Raw genomic sequence first — 21589 nt, 5'->3', positions numbered from 1 at the left:
ATAGAAGATCTCCATCCCTTCCTGTTAGCACAGGTGACAGCCAAGATCAAGTTACGTCCAATTATGTATATATGTGCCCTCTGCAGCTTTTGGGAAGCCCCATCTTCATTCCTTTTTGGCAGATCAACTGGAGACTAACCTTTGCTGTTGGATAAAACCATTCTCACATCTGCACACAGAAACAGCTTATGACTTTATGTACTCAGATTCTCCTGGTTTTGCTTAACCCATTTGATTTCTGTACCTGCATAATACATTTCTTCTTTACACTTGGTGCACTCTTTAGCTCCTTTCTCAGAATAAGTATTTCTTGGACACACCTGGCACCCAGACGAACCTGGTTTGTCACTGAAGGTACCAGGCTTGCATGCGAAGCATTCAGATGTATATGCAACTCCTGTAAGGTAAATTACAGGTAAAACACCAAAATACAGAGAGGTATGCCCCATTACTGTCTGTCTGCTTATGGGGGAAAGCAAGCCAGCTGGGTAACACAGCTTAAACATCACAGACTTTCACCGCTCGCTTTAGACACTTTGGCTTTGCTGAATCACAATTTAGGTTTTTAATCTCTGCTCCTCAATGAAAGTCTGAGCAATGTAAAATGCTTATATGATACTTCAAGTTTGATTACACTTAGAACAAGACCAAAAGAGCAATCCCAGATTAATTAAATTATTTAAATAGTAATTTAGCTGTCACTGTTATGATACATACATCCATTTATCACTGTTGAGAGGCTTACCAATAAGCATGGTCTTTCTATACCACATCAAAGAAAATCTGTTTATTCCTTTTTCTCCCTATGTGTCAAGCCAGTCTTCCCCAGTAGACGGCATCATTTCATCATTTACCAGCTAAATAACTTTTTCAGCTTTTCCCTGACAGTGCGAAGTTTTGCTGCTCTGTTTCTACACTTCACAGGAGAAGACAAGGAATAATGGGGCTAAAAAAAGCCACTTTGGTGCTGTAGGCACACTAGTAGAAATAGCACTGGGCAAACACTGTGACGAAAGAGTGAGATAAGACCTAAAAGGCAAATATCACTTACCTTCAATAGTGATGTTTTTAACCAGAACTGGTTTTACTACTTTGGATCCCATGAGAATGCCTGTTGTTCTCCAGTATAATATGTTGCTACCTGATTTCAGCGTTACCTGCAACGACACACATGACAGCAGTTATCCCCTCAGGAATATTTTTTTTTTTATTTCTTACTTCAATTACTCAGAATTCTTGCATCCTAGCAGAAATCCTTGCTTTTCCTAAGCTACTTAGTCAAGAATAACAGGGAGACAGCTAGGCAGATGTGGTAGAGACACCTCTGAGGAGCGCCTACATATGCTTCATAAAAACGCTTCTCAACACTCCAGTTTTATGGAAAAACACCAAAAGCTGTTCCTGACCTTGTTGTAAGCAGAACTGGTAAAAAGCTGTTCCTGTCTTTATCCAGATACCCATGACACTGGGGAGCTTTTATCTCTAGCTCTATGATCAGATATAGTCAATCAGTTTGTTTTTCAAGCCTTGACATACACTTTTATAAAGAAACCCAACATGACCCAGAGTTCAAAAATCCAGGCTCACAAGTGAGTTTTGTTTAAAGGCCTTAAAAATCAAGCTCTGCCTACATCTAACACTAAGGCATCACGATCAGGAAGCCAGGCACAAACCATTAATATCCCCAGCAGCAATCCCATACCTCCTGCTCATTTCTGACCCTGAACAGCAGATGAGATGCAGAAAACAACCCAGTTTCCTACTGCCTTGACCTACTTGTCTTCACGGCATGGTTCAGCAAGCGGCTGCACCACCCCGGTGCTGGCACAAGACGGGTGGTGGGTTGGTGGCACCATGGCTGGGATAAGGAGCAGAAGGAAGGCAGGACCACTTCTTTCAGCAGCAGTGTTGGCGCCTGCTGCCTTCAACCCACCTGTGTAACTACAATATCATGCTTCTCACTAAAAGCAGCAGGTTTACCAAGACTCTGCCTGCCCTGCAAAGTTGCACCACAGGATGAGAGGAAACGGCCTCGAGTTGCACCAGGGAAGGTTCAGATTGAACATTAGGAAACATTTATTCATGGAAAGGGCTGCCAGGCATTGGAACAGGCTGCCCAGGGAAGTGGCGGAGTCACCATCCATGTAGGGGTTTAAAAGACACATAGATGAGGCTCTTAGGGACATTGTTTAGTGCTAGATTTAGGTTATTGTTGGACTCGATGATCTTAAGGGTCTCTTCCAACCAAAATGATTTTATGATTCTATGATATCTACCAGCCCAGTAGCCTACTGACAACATACTGGCCTGAAGGTGCTCTATTTTCAAACAAGGAGAGAGATTATCTCTGCCAGCATAGGGGTCCAGGAAAATGAGATTTACAGCAGTTGCTGTACAGGCCTGGCAGGACCACAGTTTTTGTTCATCCAGGATAAAGAGTCCAAAAATTCAGCAAAGTGGAAACACACCGCATTGTATCACCCACTCCCCAAGCAGCTACTCTCCAGGGGAGCAGAAGAGAGCTGGGTTACCACAGGTAACCGCAGAACTGGGACCATATTGAACTAAACATCACGTTGTGTGGTGTAGAGATACCCAGCATCAGTTCTAGTGCAGCAGGACTAGCACGCTGAAAGCAGAGCCTGCAGGATCTGGAAAACTGGGCTCAGAGAAGCCACCATGGTAGGATTTGCAGTGAAGACAAAAGCCTTGAGTAGAGCCAGAACAGTCATCTCACTTAGCTCCTGTGTCTACATTTCAGCCAGGCATCCACGCAGCCTTCATAGTCAGAGGAGACACTTGCACTTCCCAGATGATGAGCTCAGATGGCAGCATCTCCCGTGCAGACACCGTTTACATCTCTCAGCTCATGCAAGTAGATGCCTTGGCCTTAGACCTACCTCTTAGCCAGTGACACTCACCCCTCCTCACCCAGCTCTCCTGCCTCCTGATGTGAGTGGTGCAGGGCTTGCACCTGAGCTAACAGGCACCGCCAACAAGAGCTGGCTTAGAGATATGGTTTCTCCTCCAGGACAATAAGCAGACCATGGAAAACAGAGACCAGACTGCTGTCTATGCCCATAAAAAGCCTTTTCCTTCTGGCATAATGTCACATATGTTGGGCCTTTGCTGGTATGGCTCTGGGAATTAGGGTATGATGGTATATTGGCAGCCAGGCATCACCATGAGCTGCTGAGTTGGTCTACACGTGGTCTGTGCACCGAGCAAACTCAGCCAGATGGATCACAAAGGGCTGCTGCTCCCAACATGGACATGCTCGTATCGGTGCTGCAGGAGCCATCCCAGTGCTGCCAAGTTGCTTTTCAACCAGGGAAAACACCACAGAGCACAAGCTGGGTGCAGTCCAGCTCTTCTGCACAGACTTGAGAATAAAATGCCCGTCCTGCCTCTCTCCACATACACACACCGCTCCCGCTACTCTGCTGAGAAACAGGGAATAATCTTGTGTTCTCGTGAGCAAACAACTGCTGTAGAAGATCACAGAATCATAGAACAGTTTGGGTTGAAAGGGACCTTCAAAGCTCATCCAGTTCAACCCCGCTGCCATGAACATGGACATCTTCACCCAGATCAGCCTGGCCTGGGATGTCTCCAGGGATGGTTCATCCACCACCTCTCTGGGCAACCTGGCCAGTGTTCCACCACCCTCAGTGTAAAAAGTTTCTTCCTCATGTCCAGCCTGAATCTCCCCTCCTTTAGTTTAAAACCATCACCCCTTGTCCTGTCACAACAGGCCCTGCTAAAAAGTCTGTCGCCATCTTTCTTATCATCCCCTTTTAAGTAAAGAAAGGCCACAATAAGGTCTCTCTGGAGCCTTCTCCAGGCTGAACAACCCCAACTCTCTCAGCCTGTCCTCATAGCAGAACTGTTCCAGCCCTTTGACTGCTTTTGTGATAGTTTTGTGTAAGATTTCAATCATAATCATGCAGAGTGACTATGGCATGCGGATTTGCATAAATCTATTTACCTCACAAAGCACTTGATTCAAAGCCCAGGGAAATCAATGTGAAGTCTTGCATCTATATCATTTGCTTTGGGATCAGCCCCTTAGAGATCTCGGGGCTTTGCCCACCGTGCCAGGAAAGCTGTGCTTCCTCAGATGCATTCACAGGATCTGGCCCTTATTTGCTCAGTGTTCAGAGGAAATCACAGACATTTATAAATGGAAAAAAAGTTTCAGAAGGAACTTTTTGCACACTTACAGAATGAGAGCCCCATTCCCCGTTGTCTGTTAGCTTCACCCACTTGTCTGCTGTGGATTCCATCTCTTTGCACTGGTCATTTTGTATCTGTTAATTAAAAACACGAGATCAGTGACCACAATCAGATGCATCTGTCAGGGTAGTCACCGCTGGCAAGGAATTATAAGATTCAGCTTTGTTCCTGTTGTCTATGTATTTAGGATAGCAGCTGCCTTACCTGTGGCAGAAAAACCTCAACTTTCAAAACCTGCTAGCAGCTTAACAGTGCCTCCAATGACCACCTCTGATGCAGACAAAAAAAGAGAGCAGGCGGAGATCTCAGCCTTGTCCTCTCACTATCTGGTCAGACTCGGATGCTGAGCATCTTGTCTCGGCTGCCGCCTCTGTCTTCTGAGACCACCAAGACCAAATTCTCTAAAATCCAGAGGCCACGAGCTTCTAAATTAGAGGGGAGATAGGAATGGACAGGCCAAAGCTAGAAGACAAACTGCTTTCTCTGCAGCCAGTATCTCTTATGTCTTTAGCTCCCTGCAACTGGACCTCACTAGGGATGAGAGTAATGTTATCAAGGGAGAGGCAACATGCCATGGAGGGTCTGCTCTGGCAGAGATGGGAGGTCAATTGTCCCTTGCCCAGGTCCAGTGCAGCTCAGCAGCCTTTCCTTGAAGCAGGTTTGGTGCATGGCCTCACAATGGTCCACTTCTTTCTTCTCCCCATGGTCTTCTCTGAAGAAGAAGTGTCAGGTCCCTTTGAGGTACGAGTTCAGTTACTCAGCTTTTATTCCACCAGGGAGAAAGGCCAGTTCAACACTTTCAGAAGACCTGGGGTCAAGCATCCTCCTCAAAGCTGCTCCACATCAAGTCTGAGTCGCATGACCCCATATCCTCCAAAGCATCTGTGCATTTAATTCCCACCTAGATCAACAGATCTGAGGAAAACAGGTGAGAAGTATCTAAGTAGACGGTATTTGCCTAATTATCTCGAGCGATCTGAACTACAGCATCTTTGTTCCTCAGTTCCCAAATGCAAAATGGAGATAAGAATATATACTCTGTTCTCACAAGGTGTAAAGGGCATCAATGTGTAAAAAGAACCTGGAAAGGGCAGGGTGCAGAGGCACTGGGTATCTAACAAGGTGTCCACACTTGCTTCCCACATTTGAGGGCATCTCCTCGCTTACCCTCAGACTGGCAGTGCAGCCACCTGTGCCTGGCAAGCCCAAAAATTTCACCATTTCCCAGCAGCTTGCAAGCCACTGCCACTGAAATGGCACTGTCCAGAGCTGAAGTGTCATTGTTACATTTATTTAAGCACAAAGAAATGCTGGAGGAAAAAAAAATACTTTTAGAGCAACGTTAAATATGGTTTCCCTGAAATACTGAGGTTGACTAGGAATCACTCACATGGGCATTTGTATAAAGGACTGCACCACTCACTGCTTCTTGAACAGGGAATGACAAATTTAAGGAGTTGAATGAGTGGTGTATGGATAAAAGCAATAATGAAAAAAACATTTTCAAAGCCAGTGCTCAGAGAAACAATATATTTGCTCCATTGCAAAAGCAGAGCAATCAGTCAGTCAAGAAACTGGAGCTAGGATTCGTAATCTTGGTACATTTATCTGACAGCAGAAATCATATTTCCTGCTTTTTCCCCGTGAAGAAGGCAGGATAGTCTAATATAAGACTGAAATGCTAAATAATATTGCCTGCACTGTCCATTATCAAAGTGTAATATATTGCACTGATGTAACAGCAAGAGGGTTCCTCCAGCAGCTTATTTTTCTTCTTTTCCCATCTTTACTAAGGATAAGGATACTTTGCACTTTTCTCCAAGCTTCAAGAAACATTAACCAAAACTAGCTGAGGTTTTGCACTCCTGTGAGATACCATGAGCTGTGTTTTTTGGGTGAAAAACAGAACTCACCAGACAGGGAGAGAGGCAGTAACAGAAGACTGAAAACTTCCACTCATTTCCTCTGAGCTGCCCTCCCATTAGTTTTTTTTTCTGTCCCAAGTGGCAGGTACAACATTGCCAGGGAAAGCAATGTAGTTTTTGGTAGAAACTGCCAAAGCATCTCAGTGATGTGGGGCATCTGCACCACACAGGGGAGCCTGGTGCTGGGAACCCTGTGGCTCTCTGGACCCCAACCAGTCCATCCATGTGGGCAGAGCAGGGATGTCCTTCCCATTCAGGTCCCTGCTCATCAGATTGTGTTAGTAATTTGGGTACAGCATGGTACAAGTCCAGCCAGGCTGCTCCCATTTCAGAGCTAATGATCCCCAGCCCCTCATTTTTGCAGTGTGGACGCATCCTCAAAGATTAATTCCTCCTGAAAGTCATCTGAATTTTTACTCCTAAATCTCTCTTGAGAGCTGTTGTTTCTGTCTCTTTTTTAAGGATCACCCTTTTGTCTCTTCTCCTCCTTTTCTTTTCATCTCAATTGCTACGACCCAAATTGACCTAAAACTAAAGGTAAAGTCTCTATATACTAATGCCTTGAAGCACCTCAGGCTCTGGATGTCTACCTTGGAAGAAACCTTTTAAAACTTGAAGTGCCTTCAAAGGCATCTCAACCACTCCCAGACTGAAGCATCTACCACCAACAGTTGCCTTATAAAAGGCTGGACTAACTGAGACAGTCATGATCCCTAATGAAAAAATCCCAGGACATGGTAGATAGGATCAGTTTAGTCTTGAGTTTTGAAGCTGAAATTAATTCCCAAAAGGCAGCATAAGTGGCAGAAAGAAAAAGTTTTTTTAAAATCTTGTTCAGCAGTAACAAGCTATGGGCATATGGGGAATGTAAATGGAGGAAAAAGCTGTTTCTGATGGTCTTTATCTGGATTTAATTCTTACAATATAAGGTTGGATTCATCATATAAAAGGCCTTACAAAAAATTCAAAGAAGATATTGTTGTCAATATACTGGTATTCGAAGAAGACAGAACCAGATTTCTTCAGGTGCACAGCATAGATGAGAGAAACGGTACAATCATCCCTGTTCGACTCGATGTAATTCCCTCGAGGTGTCCACGAAGAGCTGATGAACATAAACAAAACAAGCCTCAGCTGAGATCAGAGACACTGAGGAGACTTTTCTTACACTACTATTCAAAAACATGTTACTAAATAAAGAACCCAGAATCCTACAATAGCTAACTGCAGTGAATTTATAAATTTATTACTGGAATCCCATTTAGTTTTCATGTAAATATAATACTTTTCATTAAAAATATGCATGGGAAAAGGTATGGTACTAGAAATTTAGGACTCATCCTACATAGGAAAGGTTCATTATCCATAGGCCCAACATACTTTCAATTATACTCAGAAACAGCCTTCTGCAACCACCATGTGTCTCTAAATAGGCTGTGAAAGTACCTTTTAGCCACATTTTAGCCACCATGACCCTGGAGCTTTCCAGTTACAACTAAGAGAAGCTCCAGGCTGGTCTTAGACTCACTAGCTGCTGATGAGCCTGAGGAGACCATGATGACAGCAAAGAGATTGCTAAAAATTTCGCTTTCCAGCCACTGTTGTTGGCCATTACTGGGGCTGGTCACCCTCCAGAGAGCTTGGGCGAGTCATTAAACTGGGTTGGACTGGATGATTCTGAGGGTCTCTTCCAACCAAATTGATTCTATGATTTGTGCTGTTGAGCTGCCTCAGGTTCACCCACAGCTGCGTAACCCAGATGCAAACAGAACTTCTTACTTGTTGCAGCTGTCGGCTTTATTCTCAGCCGAGCCAACCGCCGTGTCCATGAAAGTCGCCACATTGGAGAATCCTGCTGGCAGCTCATCCCACTCATCAAACTTGATCCCGCTGCCCAGCGAGTAGGTCCCTTCTGCACATTTGCTGCACACCTGGTTCTTCATCTCCAGGTACTCGCCAGAGGCACAGGAGAAAGCTGGGGAGACAATAATTTCCAACATATGAATGGAGGAATTAATCCCAATTAATCTCCATTAATTTTCTGCCGCTTAATTAATTAAGAGTGAACTGTGACTAAAGAGAATCAAACAGGAACACCCCAGCCCCAGGAACGCAAAAGCTGAACTATCAACTTTGGCTACAAAATCGAGATGTTCCCCAGCGCCTGTTTTTTCCCCAACGCAGCAGCACTGAAACCAAATCTCAGACGACAGCTCTTGATTTGCAGCTTATCTCTGTTGGCAAAACAAGATTTTAGAAACAAAATCTCTACCCACAGACTGTATCCAAAAACAATTTGTGAGACTGAGGGTTTGTAATCCAGTTCTCCTCACCCTTGCTCACCCACCTGTTATACTTTGAACTCAATTAAAATCACCAGCACCTGAGAGCCAGAGTAGACTTGTATCTCCCAACCTGTACAGTAGCTAAGAAGGGTATATGGCAGCACGCAGACTGTAATATAATACTACAAGCCTCAGCTGAGAGTTGCAGACCTAATCCAAGGCTCTCCCCACATCTCTCTTCACATGGGCTGCCTACAAAGCATTGAACATCTTGCCTGATTGAGCAGGTGGTCTTGGAAAAGATCACTAGTGGGCCTGTGTCTCGCAAATGGGGTGATACTAGCATGCTGAGAAAATAAACACTGGTTGCCAGCACAGCAAAGACAGTAATAGCATATGTAACTAGGGGAAGTATAATTTAGAAGGAATGTCCACAAAGTGTTTTTACCGGTGTCTCTAAAATTACTCGCTCCGAGTAACTACGCACCCCATGTTCCAGTCTGATCACATCTCTACCTGCCAAGGGAAGAATATTCTCATTATATAGAGAAAACCTGGACAGTGGCTGAAGTCCTGTGTGACCACGGACACCCATGTCTGTGCCAGGAATCGTAACTCATGCCCAGATGCTCTTTGCAACAGCAGACTATTCTGCTTTCACAGAATCACAGAATCACAGAATGGTTGGGGTTGGAAGGGACCTCTGGAGATCATCCAGTCCAACCCACCTGCTAAAGCAGGTTCACCAGAGCAGATCACACAGGAATGTGTCCAGGCAGGTTTGAATGTCTCCAGAGAAGGAGACTCCACAACCTCTCTGGGCAGCCTGGTCCAGGGCTCTGGCACCTCAAAGGAAAGAAGTTTTCCCCAGCCCCATGCTGCACCATGTCCTCTCTGAGACTGAACATCCTGGATGAAAAACAAATGAGCGCTTTCTGCAGAACACAGTATTTCCTACGTTGCTTGCAGATTTTTAAACTTAACTGTGGCAGTTTAGCCAAAGCAGGATTCAGAGCAATGCAGACAACTCGCATACCAAGAGATGGTGGGATTTTTTACTGTTTCACGCATGCCACGTTGTGCAATGACAGATATTTCATACATTTGCTTTAAGAGACATAAATTCATAGTCTGACAGTAGGATGAGACCAGACTGCCAGCCAAAGTGGTGAAACTGGCCCAAAACAACTGATGCCGGCTGAAATCCCAGTATATGCAGTTCCATAGATGTGCTGATAGTTATCTAACTGCAGAAAAACTTGTTTGGCTGTAAGTACTTTGATGAAGTCATGACTGAGTAACTCTAATTTCCATCCAAATCCAACTGCAGTGCAGGTTCCCACTTCTGTGCTGGCTCTTGCAGCATTTTCTTGTGTAATTACCCTTGATGGAATCCAGATAAAAGGTCCATTTTGATGAAAAGATCTGCCAAAGGGTCATTTTTCCCTCTTGGTCATATCAACATACTCTGAATTTGAACCAGTGGACTTCAAGCCAACAAATCTGGTTTTGTAACCCCATCACTCACTGGTGATGGATCAGGATGGAAAGTGGGCAGGAGCTTCACAGGATCGGGTGCTGGGGTGGGGATATCAATGGATTTCTGTGAAAGACTGACAGACAGGAAAAAAATCCACCCTCAGAGGGGGAAAGTAGTTTTCTGTAGGCAGTGGCAGATGAGGGAGCGGGAGGGCCAACATCCCATTTGGCTACATCTGCAACCTCAGCTCAAGCCATAGGATGCACCTGCTGCTGTGGTCAGAAGCCCAGCCTTCTTCAGAGACCCAGAGAACAACAGCGAGCACTTCCCCATGTGTCCCAGTTGGGACCAGACATTGTAAAGCTTTTCACCTTAAATACACGAAGGTGTCCTGACTCACTGCTTTAGCATTATTAATAAATCTTGCTTGATTTTTCCCTTTTGAAGAGTGCACAGGGAAGCCATCAGGAGGGGAAGTTAAAAAAAAGTGAGCTCTCTCATGACATATTCAAATTCTTGAACGGTTTCAACATTTTTCGAAGAAAGTTCAATAGCAAGAAATGGAGAGTGCTGCTTAACCACGTGTTCCAGATTTGTGAGTTTCAAGTAAGGAGTCAGTAACTGCGAGAGATTCGTGACATAATGAAGATGCAGAAGGCAGCAGAGCCTCCTCTTCAATTTCAGTGAGGTTGAGCAGAGATCATTGCTTTAACGGTACTAATACATTTTAACTCCTTGCAGCCTGATCATTTTAGAGGAAAAAAAAAGTATAAGAGATCAGGCAGGCTGCTGCGCAGGACACTGTCATCCATCTCCCACCTTCCAGGAGAGAGATGAGCCTTTTTCTTATTTAAGCGGGAATTACCTTCTTTCTCTTTTCTAAGAATCATATTTCAAAGGCAGAAGCATTTCCTGTCAAAACACACGCATCTGCAAGCAAACAAGCTCTGAGCATGCCAGCTGCTTGCCAGGTTCAATTTGGGGCTGAACATGGCTAATGGCAACATGAACCACTTTCGACATTGGAACAGATGCACCGTTTGGTCTCGTTCCAGGCAGTTGGGAGCAGCTGGAGGGTGATGGGGAGGAAACACGGCGTGTGACAAGCAGCTAGATGGTCTCATCTCCTAGAGTCACATAATTTGCTCCTCCAGCAAGGGGGGAGACCAAAAGCCAGGCTAAACCCTCTTAAATCTAAGCAGCATCAATTTCAGAGTCTGTCCCAGCTGGAGTTGGGCAGGTTGTGGCTGTGCCCAGAGGGACCCTTCAGAGCAGACGTCCCCCACGATGGACCAGAAGGCACCTGCCTGGGGTGGGGACGGGGCACAGACAGATGATCTGTCCCAGGGCACTGGCACTTCACCTTATTTGTGGTTGCTCCATCTCACTTATACACAGCTGAGCACAGATCCAAGGCTGACCAGTGGCCCCGTCTACAAAAAGAGCTGACACTATTGCAGCGCTGCTGTGTTCGTGGGGGTGACACACTCGAGATGCTGTCAACGGGAAGGACAGCATCACCACATGGGAGGTTAAGGTGCAACGTGAAGTTTCAGGAATCTAAATCATGTGTTTTAGTTGTGTACTCTGGTTCGTCGCTCACTAAACCTTCCCTCTTGCTTCAGACTCCAGAGGGAACATTAGTCTCCTAGCTTAGAGGTAGCCTTTGCGAACACCACCTGTCCCCAACCCCAGAGGCTATTTGTTTAAGCATTTGATACTTGCCTTTCAGAGAAAACACCTCTATTGAATAACTCCTTACATGTCTAACCTGTTTCAGAAAACAGAATTATGTCTGTTAAATCACATAAGCAATTCTGAAATCTTTCCCAGAATCCACACTATTGATCCTGTTTGGACATTACTATTCCCCTCCCTCTCCAGCTCCATATTTTCCTATTACACCTTTTGAATACCAGTTTGGGTAGTACACACCAGCTTACACAGAACCACACACATTGCGACGACCGAATTTGATCTTCTTTCTTTCTGTGAAAAAACCTGTGAAATGCTTTAAAAGGTTTCATGACCTGGAAGAACATTTTCAGAAGCAGTTGGGAACAGCCCAACATGCTGTGGTGCTGGATACACTGATGTCTTCACTAGCTCCAGTGAAGCCGATGCAATTATTGGTGATTAGTAGCTGCAGCTTTCTCAAAATAAATACAGAAGGAAAAAAAAATGTTGTGGTTTGTACAGGTGACTGGTCTTGGTCACAAAAGATACTGTAAAGTACCTGTTAGACACTGCCACAGGCAGCCACACGCATTCATACATGCACGCAATAAACCTGACACAAGATTCTAGTCATAAAAAAATTAACAAGAGCTACAGTACTAATACTCACCGAAACCATTGTATAAGTCTTGTCAAACAGACCTCATTTCATTCTTTAAAAGGATCACAAGTCACTTGATAAAGGTGACTGAGCGGATGTAATAGACTTAGGGTTTCTAATACAGTTAACTTAGTTCTGCTCGTCATCTTGATGAAGGTAGCGCCACACAATCCCAGTCAGGCACATCTTAGATGGATTAAGAACGACCTGAGTAACAGGTCTCAGACAGGGCTGTCGGTGGGAAACCATCACTGAGCAGGGAGGAGGGGGACAGTTCTGCTGGCCCCAAGACTGAGTACACATTTTTATCAATGATCTGCAGGCTAACAGAAAAAAAATGGTATTAAAATTGGTTGGCGAGAGACTGATAGAGTGATAAACCCTGAAGTAACATGAGTGACTTGGATCTGTTAGCAAGCCTGAGCCCACTCAAAGTCTGCAGAAGGCAGAAATGTATCCTGCAGAAGACAAAGCCGGAAGGTCAGAGTGGATCCACTATTAACCGAGACGTGCAAAAAGGTGTTAATGAGATCTGCAGATATATTTAGAACATATTGCAGGCAAGTGGATTGTTCTAATACTGAATATAGTTGTGATTCAGCATTTTTATGAGGTTAATGCAAAAGAAAAGGACTTGAAGTGCTTTTAAAATTAGGGGTAATCTCTTGCAGTGAGAGATCTGAAGTGCTTAGTCTTTTTAGTTTATCAAAAGATTGAGAGTCAACTTGATTAATATATAAGTATCTCCAGGAGGAGAAAACACAGGATCACACTGGACTTTTTAATCAAGAAGAAAACTGCATAAGAAGAACCACCTTCTGGAAACTGAACCCAGATAAATTCCAATTGGACATAATGCACATATTTCTAATAGACAGAATGGCTGATTGCTGGAACAATCTGTCATGGCATGTGATGGACCCTTTGTCTCTCAAGTGCTTCATACCATAACTGGACACCATATGATGGTGTTATCTCGCCTTCGTATCAATTTCCTTCTTTATATTCAATCTTAGAGATCAAACTACTGAATCTAATTAACCTCCCTCCTCTTAAACTCTGTGAGTGGAGAGGGACGGTCTCTTACCTCCCTTCTGGGGCACACCACAGACGTGGGGCATGCTGAAGTGGAACCCCTTCCCACTGCATGACCACTTCCAAGGAGTGCTTGCAACAGATTACTTTGCAGGTCTGACTGCACTTTACAATCACTTTGCAGACATGGAAACAGCTCCCCAGAGGGCAAAACAGACCATAAATCGGCTTGCCTCATTTGCCCTTCGACTGCAAGGTTCCAGGGTCATGTTCTGGCTTTTAGTACAGCTGTGGCCCTCCCAGTGATTTTGAGGGACTGGCATCAATGTCAGTTGGCACATTTCTCTTCTGTTCACTGACCCTAACAATCTCACGTTGCTTAATTTTCTGATGCTGGCAGACAGGACAGGCTTATCATGAACACACCTGGACTAACAGAGTAGATCCTCACAAGTATATTACTACTCAGCTTCTGAGGTATGAAACCTTCCTCTGGAGTGTCTTCTCATGTCAAATATCTCTCTGATACAGCCACCCTGTGAGAGGGATCAGAATATTTGTGATTTCACTCTAAGATCAATCAAAGCTGCCTCAGTGCCCTGCACCAAACCCATAATATATTCAATCGCTTTCCTCCTTTATGCAGCCCTGGCCACTCAGTCTCACACCTTCCCTCAGGTAGTTTCCCATCCCACATCACTTGGACCCACTACTTCTACCACAATCGGTCTTCTCAGCAGACATTTGTCTCCAGACATTTTTCATTTATGACACCTAGAACTATTTCAGCTCTTCTGTTTTATTCTGTTGCCACTGAGCATGTGCACATTCATGTGCATCCTTTTGTGTCCCTCTGGCTCCCAATACATTACAGTTTTAAAAAAGACACAGGACTGGGTTTTGCCAGATTATAACATCATTGGAAGGGGCTAGCAATGGAGCAATTCTACCTAAACCGGTGAAAAGACCCAGGAAAAATAATCTCAGATGCTGGCTTTCCATCTCTCTCCATTCACTTCCTACGTTGTTCATCCAGAGCCCCGCTGCCTGGGATGCAGGTGAGATGTTGTCATCTCCTACAGGCAGGGTCTGGGCTGAATTGTCTCAGCCTCCCATGGGCAGAGGTGAAAACTGTAGCTCAGAAAGGAAATATGAGGTTGGCAGCATCCCATAGTTGTCCCTCTGAGCAGCTGCAGGGTTCAGCAGACACACGCCACAAACCTGGAGGGGAAGATGTCGCCAAAAACAAGTACATAGAGTTCAGTGATACCCTAGGACGTCAGGGTCCACACAACATGGAACCAAGGACCAACCAAAATACAGGATGAAGAGAAAAAAAGAAAGCCAAAGGATGGAAGGAGATCATTGCTTCGTTATTGATGTTTCCTATAATTTCAGCCAGCTTCAGAATGTTTTCCGTGAATAATTTATACAAGGCTTCTCCAATAGACTGTGAATAATTGATGTTCGTTTTCTTCAGTCATTATATCCCAATGTGTTACCAGGAACCAGACTGAATCTTATATTTAAGAAAAAAGTCTGTCAAGGCCATTTAGGCTTGAAATGCGATCACACTGAAAGCTGATGTAACTTGGGGAAGAGTAAATAATTTTTCTTTTTATCCAAGAAATTACAAAAAAAGAGCAATGCTTTTTCCAGTTCACGTCTTTGACAGGAACATTTACCCCAGTTGGCCTGACACATAGGACAGTTTTATTATCACTTTTATTTCATCATTTGGACTGAAAGGTGTGGTTTTGGAATGGGAATACTCAATACATTCATGAAATGTGGCGTGGCATAGAGTGGAGGAAGAAAGTCATCACCAAGAGGTTAGCAAGCACATTTGCTGCCAGGGTTGCAGCAACTATCCTAATGGTTCAGCACTGGAGATGGCACGAAAAATACCTTAAGGTGAGTAAGTATCTCTCCAGACCCCACTGACTCCATCAGGCTTATTTTGATTGCTCACCAACCAAAGTGGTTGGTGCAAATGGCTTCTGGTGCCATTTGAGACGTCCTCTGCACACACATACACACAGTGATAGCCTCTCATCCCTCTAGCAAGTCATAGCAAATCTCTAGGTCTTTCCAGCTGCTTTCTTGTTGAAAGATAAATCAGTGATTCAGAGGAATTTAACTTATTTAATTACATCGTCTACACAAACAGGGTGAAAAAATCATCAAAAGATACTAAGGCCAACTCTTTTTCTTGGAAGTCTCTATACACACATCAACATGCAGTTCCCAGTAACTCTTCTCCAGGAATTAAACTCTGTGGGTTCAGTGCAGGTTCTTTTGCTTTTTTAACTATTTACATAATAGAACCTTTGCTTCAAAAAGCCAACAATGGGACTTTTTCTGCAAAGACAATGTATTGCTCATGCACAGAGGACAAAATCTGGAAAAAATTACTTGTAAAACTGGGGTATCTCTCAGGGTATCAATGAGCATTAGGAAAACATCCAGATGGAAATGCCATGCCAAAATGTAGCCTTTAGTCTCAGTTCAGGTGAGAAACCTAATGCCATCAATAGGACTTAACCACCCAACTTGAGTTAGGAACATGCATTAGCAGGGATGCTCTAAGAAGAATAGAAATAAACATCTGCTTGAGTGCTCTGCTAAATCACAGCCTTTTGGTAGCAACTCTCAAACTATGCCATGCACACCACTGCTGGCTAAACATCTTTGCTACGTGACAGCCTTGCATTAATTCCTCAGCTTCACAGTGTCCCTCAGAGCAGCCTCTGCTGCTGTGTGTTAGTCCCCTCCCCAGGGTGCTCTAGTGGGAAAGCCTTGCCTTTTCCTTCCAGAAAAGACATAAAAACTTTCCTATGGATACAAAAGAGACTCAGATAAAACTGAGTTGCCCAGTCCGGTTGGCCATACACACAAAAGTGCCCCTAAAAAGATCAGGACTTTGAAATCTACTTCTTGCACATCTTGCTGTTCATGTCAGAGGTGGCTGGAGAGCCAAAGTTATATTATGGTTTTCTCTGTCAGACATCCTTTAATTGCTAGGTAATACACGACAAGCCAAGGGCCAAATCTATGGCATATGAAGAAATTCTCAGTTTCCCTGGATTTCATGCCCACTGAGAATCCACCTTTTTCATACTTAGGTTTGAGAAAGCAACCTTCCATATGCGACTCTTATATGTTGACGGTCAGTTTTGTGGGAGTCGTACAACTGTTCAACAGAGAGGGGAGAAGGGAAGGTGTTAGTCAAAATGAGGGAAGACATCAGCATATACCACTCGAGTGAGCAATCTCAAGGATGGAAGAACAAAATGGGAGATCTTCTGAACACATTTTTAGTACTTCCCTGCAGCTCAGGATAGCCAACAGCATCTGTCATCTTATCTAAGTATATCTATGTGCACATGTCAGATCTAAATGACATGGTTAAACACCAGCAACCATTAATAGCTTGACCTCACTGTTTCCTCCAAGGTGAATATCCAAAGAAGCAATGTCTGAATGACAACAAAAATGAAAAAAATATTAGTACATCAAGGCTGATGAAGACAAGATCCAGTGCTTTCATGCCATGAGAAAAAATGAGAATGGATACATGTCTAGTCCTCAGAGCTATGCTGGTGTCATCATTTTTCCTCTCTTCGGTTGTAACAAAGAAGTTCCAATCATTTCAAAGCCCATTAATGAGACCTGAAAATAACCCTCAGTGAATGCCAAATTTAAAAAAATGAAAAAAAAAATCTTTCGATGATTTGTTAGGATTCCCATTTGCTTCAAGAGGCCGCAACTCTGGACTCATTTAAGCCCTATGAAAAGCAGTTCTTACATGTATTCATTTATTAAGACAATGACACTGTGGTGTTAATACATTTTTTGATTATATAATAAAATATTTTGAGATAACACAAATAAATGTGACTGTTTAATAAATAACACCATTCTCATGGGAGTATTTGTATGTACATTCATATCCACATGTGTAATAATGTAAACATTAAAGAAACTACTAAAACTTATAATTGCTATTTTCAAGTCTTCACCAGCCAAATTTCAAAATTCTAAGTAAAACTCCAAAAGAATCAATTCTTTAGCACGAAGACTACGCAGAATTTGCTTTAATACAAATCTAGTTGACAATGAACAGGTGTAAACTTTATGTCAGAAGACCATAACACAAGCACACAAATTTTGCCAGATGTATAACATTGATTTTATGTTATCCATCTACAGAGATATGTATGCTTATACACCATATGTTATAAAATTCGCAGATTCCCATTGACTTCAAGGGAATGAGGAGCAGACCCACTTCTTACCGGCTTGGGATACCCAGTCTTACCAGAGACTGAGAGAACACTAAGCTCAAAACCCTGTAAGTTTTCTGTTACAAAAGCAGTATGTTAAAACTCTTGCAGATCACTTAAATTACCTTAAAGTGTTATAAAACCTACGGGTCTTAAGAAATGATCATTTGCCCTAATTGTGTCTAAAGTGCACAGCAATTAGCAGGAAGATCCATATCTCCTCCTGTGGTATCCTAGGAGTAGATTACACAAGTTAGAATAAACTCAACAAACACAGCTCAGTAGCAATAAATCTGGACAAATTTTGCTCTCGGTAAAGTCCCCAGTAAAGTCCGTTGCCCCAGAAAAGCCCATTGTAACTAAGGACAGTCTATTTTCTGAAGTCAATGGAGCTTTTCCCACGCTGACCTTTTGGCACACGCTCACACGCCTCGCCTCAAAACTGAAGCACGTTTCTGATTTCAAAGAAGTTGCTCCCACCTTAGTGGCACCAGGTAAAGGTGGAGTTTGCTAAGCAGAGCCATAGACAACTCCACAGCACTGTACTTGGTCAAGTTCTTCCATATTATCAATATTTTTGTGTCTCCTTTCTTAAGAAATCTTGCTGATTCTAGCTGGTATTTAGATGCTGACTATAGCAGTGACCCTATCAGCACTTTTTCCCCTTGAACACGGCAAATTCAGCTTCTTTTAAAGTCGCACCATTATTCCCTCTACAGTTGCTTTATTATGCACATGGCACCATTAAAATTAACAGATATTTATGAAATAAGGTGCAACCCATTCCTGTTTAGGATGGCAAAAATAAGTCATATTCTGTGGAACAAGATAGTTCATATTAAAAAAAGAATTAGAGGACAAACGTGAACCTTTTAAGCCCTCTTTGGTCACAAACTCTGCTGAAAGAAGTTTATCAGTGCACCTGGGCGCAGCAAGGGCACTCTCTGAACCAGATATTTGGGTTGTACTTGAGTAAAGCGAGACAAAAAAGAGAGGAAGGAAAGGAGACATGGAAGGAAGGCAGCATCCAAATGCAGACACTTAATTTGAGTGTAGAACACGCAGCAGATGGTCAGGCTGGTAGAAAAACCTGACTGTGGCCACCGAAACACACTGCGGCGTAGTGTCAATGGGAGCATCATGCCAAGTCCTGTTCCCACTGCCAGGCCCCGAATGGTCCCCATTAGACACAGCATACAGCCCCCACACCAAAACAGAGGGTGTTCAGAGACACCAGCCGTATGGGGGTGCAGGCAAGGGCTTAGCTCCCAAAGTAAACTGCTCCCATTGGCTGCCATAAATATTTTCTGTTTAAAAAGCCAGGCACACTGCCCTGGTGGCAGCGATCCTTATCAGCTAAATTCCTTTCCTGCTATGAGATGCATGAGGAGATCATAGCAAGATCTGTTGTAATTAAAAATGAACGAGACCGAATTAGTTATGCACATTCCAGTTGCAACATAGTGATTCAGAAGTCTGGGTTTTGCTGAGGAAGGATATCTGTCTGTCACCCCCCCAGCACAACGCTATCCTGCCTCCAAAAAGGCTCTGGGAAGATGCCTAGAGGGGCAGAGGAGAGCCACACAGAGTAGCTTTAGGAGTCATAAATACTGCGTTTTTCCTGGCCAAGATCCTTGCTGCACTTTCAACATATCTCTTTGCAGGATTCCTTGCAATTGTCACATGCCGGTGTCAAAAATATGGCTCACCTCTGACCAAAGACAAGCATGAGCGGTGGCCGAGCAGTCTGGCACGGCCGTACCTCGAGGTACTGCACCCAATGATAAAATGCAGGCTGACACCTTGATGCGGGGTCTGAAGTTGGCAATGGCCACAGCCTCAGAGGGCCAAGCAGATCGGGGGAGGAAAAAAAAAAAAAAAAAGAGGAGAGTGAAATATAGAAAGAGGAATGTTGTCCCAGCTCATTGCAAGTGAGCTACTGTGCTGCAGAGCTGCTCCTGCACCTTCCCTCCCTCTTCTGGAGGCACTGCGCGGCAGGACCTCCTACAGCATCACAAATATCTGCCATGTGAGGTTCCCTCTTTCTTCCTGCCTCCCACCTGGATGGTAAAGGTGTTGTGGGGATGGTGGCAGGAGAGGAAGGTGGTCTCATCACGCTGCTCTGTGCTCAGTGCAAGATAAAGTAAAAAAAAACACCCTTCAGGTCATAAAGCAGTCAAAATGACAGTCTTTTCTATGCTGAACCTCATGACTAATTCTCAGAGGACGCCGTCTTCTCTGCAGGTAAACTTCGCTGATTAAGATTTTGAAGACCCGAACGGGATGAATCCTGGCATGTTTCGGAGCCTACAGCCGTTTCGGGAAGGCTGGCAGTTGCTCTCAGCGGGTCACAGCCAGCTGTGCTTTGCAGGTCGGCGTGTGCTTCAAAACGCAGCAGAGCACAGAGATACCCAACCTAATTTTAAATGGGTTCATTCGAACGAAAAGCCATAAAACACAACATCCTGAAAATGAGCACATCTCGTGGCACCAAGTGCCAGTGCCACAGTTAGATTGCTCCAGATACGTGAAGCACCTGAGCTGGTACATTTTTAGCAGCCTCAAGTGTCTTTCCACTCCACTGGAGACCACAGACTAGACATATTTACAGAGATGATTGGAGACATTTAACACATTGTTATACCGTCTTTCAAATTCCTCGTTCAGGGACAATTTAAAAAGAATGACTGCTGAGCATTTGGAAGTGGGAGAGGTTGGCACAGTGTTCTCAGGAGCCAAAATTAATGAAAGCCTGCAAGTCACTTCTGTTTTCAGGGAGCAGTAAAGATCAATAGCAGATATTCTCAAGCAGCAGGCATTTCTGAATAGATGAAAACAACTGAAAATAGTGCATCATGAAGTCAGCAGTGGTGGCAGATGTATTCCAAAAAAACACACGTTTTCACCCAGATTCCTCCATATCCAGTGTCTTAACTGCCACCAAGGACCACTGAGGGCTCTGCCAGCCTCAAGAAGACAAAAAGAAAAGCCCTAAGAACTCATGCTGCTATACAACTGAAACCCTTTTTTAAGAGGAGAAACACGGCTGGCTCAGATATATCTCAGGACTAGTAGATGACAACCAAAACTTCTGAAGATAACAGACCTGCCTGTGGTGATCGTACTGTGGTCCCCAGCTTTGCAGCTTGAAGGACTGAAAGAGACACCTAAGGGAGTCCAGGACTCTACCAGTCATCAGGATGAGCCCTAGTGTCAGGATGCTCCGGTGTAGGGTAGGATCTACAAAATGTAGTAGAATCTCAATAACTGTGTAGAATGACCAGAAAGATTCATCACTTATCTCAAAGGATATGCCATACTTAACAGTACTTCCTGATATGCCTCAAGATAAAATAACTCTAGACATAAGGGAAAAGGAAGGCATCCCATAGAATCATTAATTACTTGGTGAGATGTGTTTGCGACCCCTGGCCCAGTCTGTAGCACAACTCTCACTGTATACATGATCCACTGAGAACGTATGTTGTAGCAGCCCCAAACACAAAAACTTTCATTTTCCCGAGGCTATAGCAATTTGTGCTTTTTAGTATAAGACATCCTTGGTCCAGCTCCTGTGTTGTCAGATGAGACAGAAGCCAAAAGCTCAGAGAAGACAAGTCAGTGAGGAAATGTCTATCTGGCAACATTTTCATTACGACTCACCATCAACAACAGACACCTATTGTGCAAACTCTGAAGAGCTGGAGGGCACATAATTTTCAGAAGCTGCCTCTCCCGGTATATCCCACCCATTGCAGAATGGGCTGTCAGCCAAACTCTACGCTGGTTCAAATATTTTGCAGTAAAAGCCACCACGTTAGCCAAGCCGAATGGGAGGGATGTTCCCTACACATTCCTGCAGTGATTGACCGCTGTTGACAGATTCATGTTTTCAGCCTGAAAGATTAGTTGTTCTTAAAGCAAAAGGTGAAAGACTATGAGACAAGAAACCTAAAATGACTTTTGCCATCGGAATACAGCCAGACATCTCCCGAAGCCGGATA

General features: G+C 44.0%; 1 protein-coding gene across 1 annotated transcript in view; it reads right to left on the bottom strand.

The window, feature by feature from the left end:
• The window catches only part of ELAPOR2 (endosome-lysosome associated apoptosis and autophagy regulator family member 2), a 104363-nt gene that overhangs the window by 27635 nt on the left and 55139 nt on the right, over positions 1 to 21589 (bottom strand). Inside the window, exons 3-7 of the mRNA XM_065633086.1 lie at positions 7941 to 8136; positions 7119 to 7266; positions 4224 to 4310; positions 1052 to 1157; positions 245 to 397 (exon numbers count right to left, since the gene is read on the bottom strand). Coding sequence (XP_065489158.1) covers positions 245 to 397; positions 1052 to 1157; positions 4224 to 4310; positions 7119 to 7266; positions 7941 to 8136 — 690 coding nt within the window. The remainder of the gene's footprint in view (positions 1 to 244; positions 398 to 1051; positions 1158 to 4223; positions 4311 to 7118; positions 7267 to 7940; positions 8137 to 21589) is intronic.

The sequence above is a fragment of the Caloenas nicobarica genome, chromosome 1 (assembly GCF_036013445.1).
Source record: "Caloenas nicobarica isolate bCalNic1 chromosome 1, bCalNic1.hap1, whole genome shotgun sequence".
NCBI classification, from domain to species: Eukaryota; Metazoa; Chordata; class Aves; order Columbiformes; family Columbidae; genus Caloenas; species Caloenas nicobarica.
Note: the sequence above shows the minus strand (reverse complement) of the source record. Positions and strands in the feature narration are given on the sequence as shown.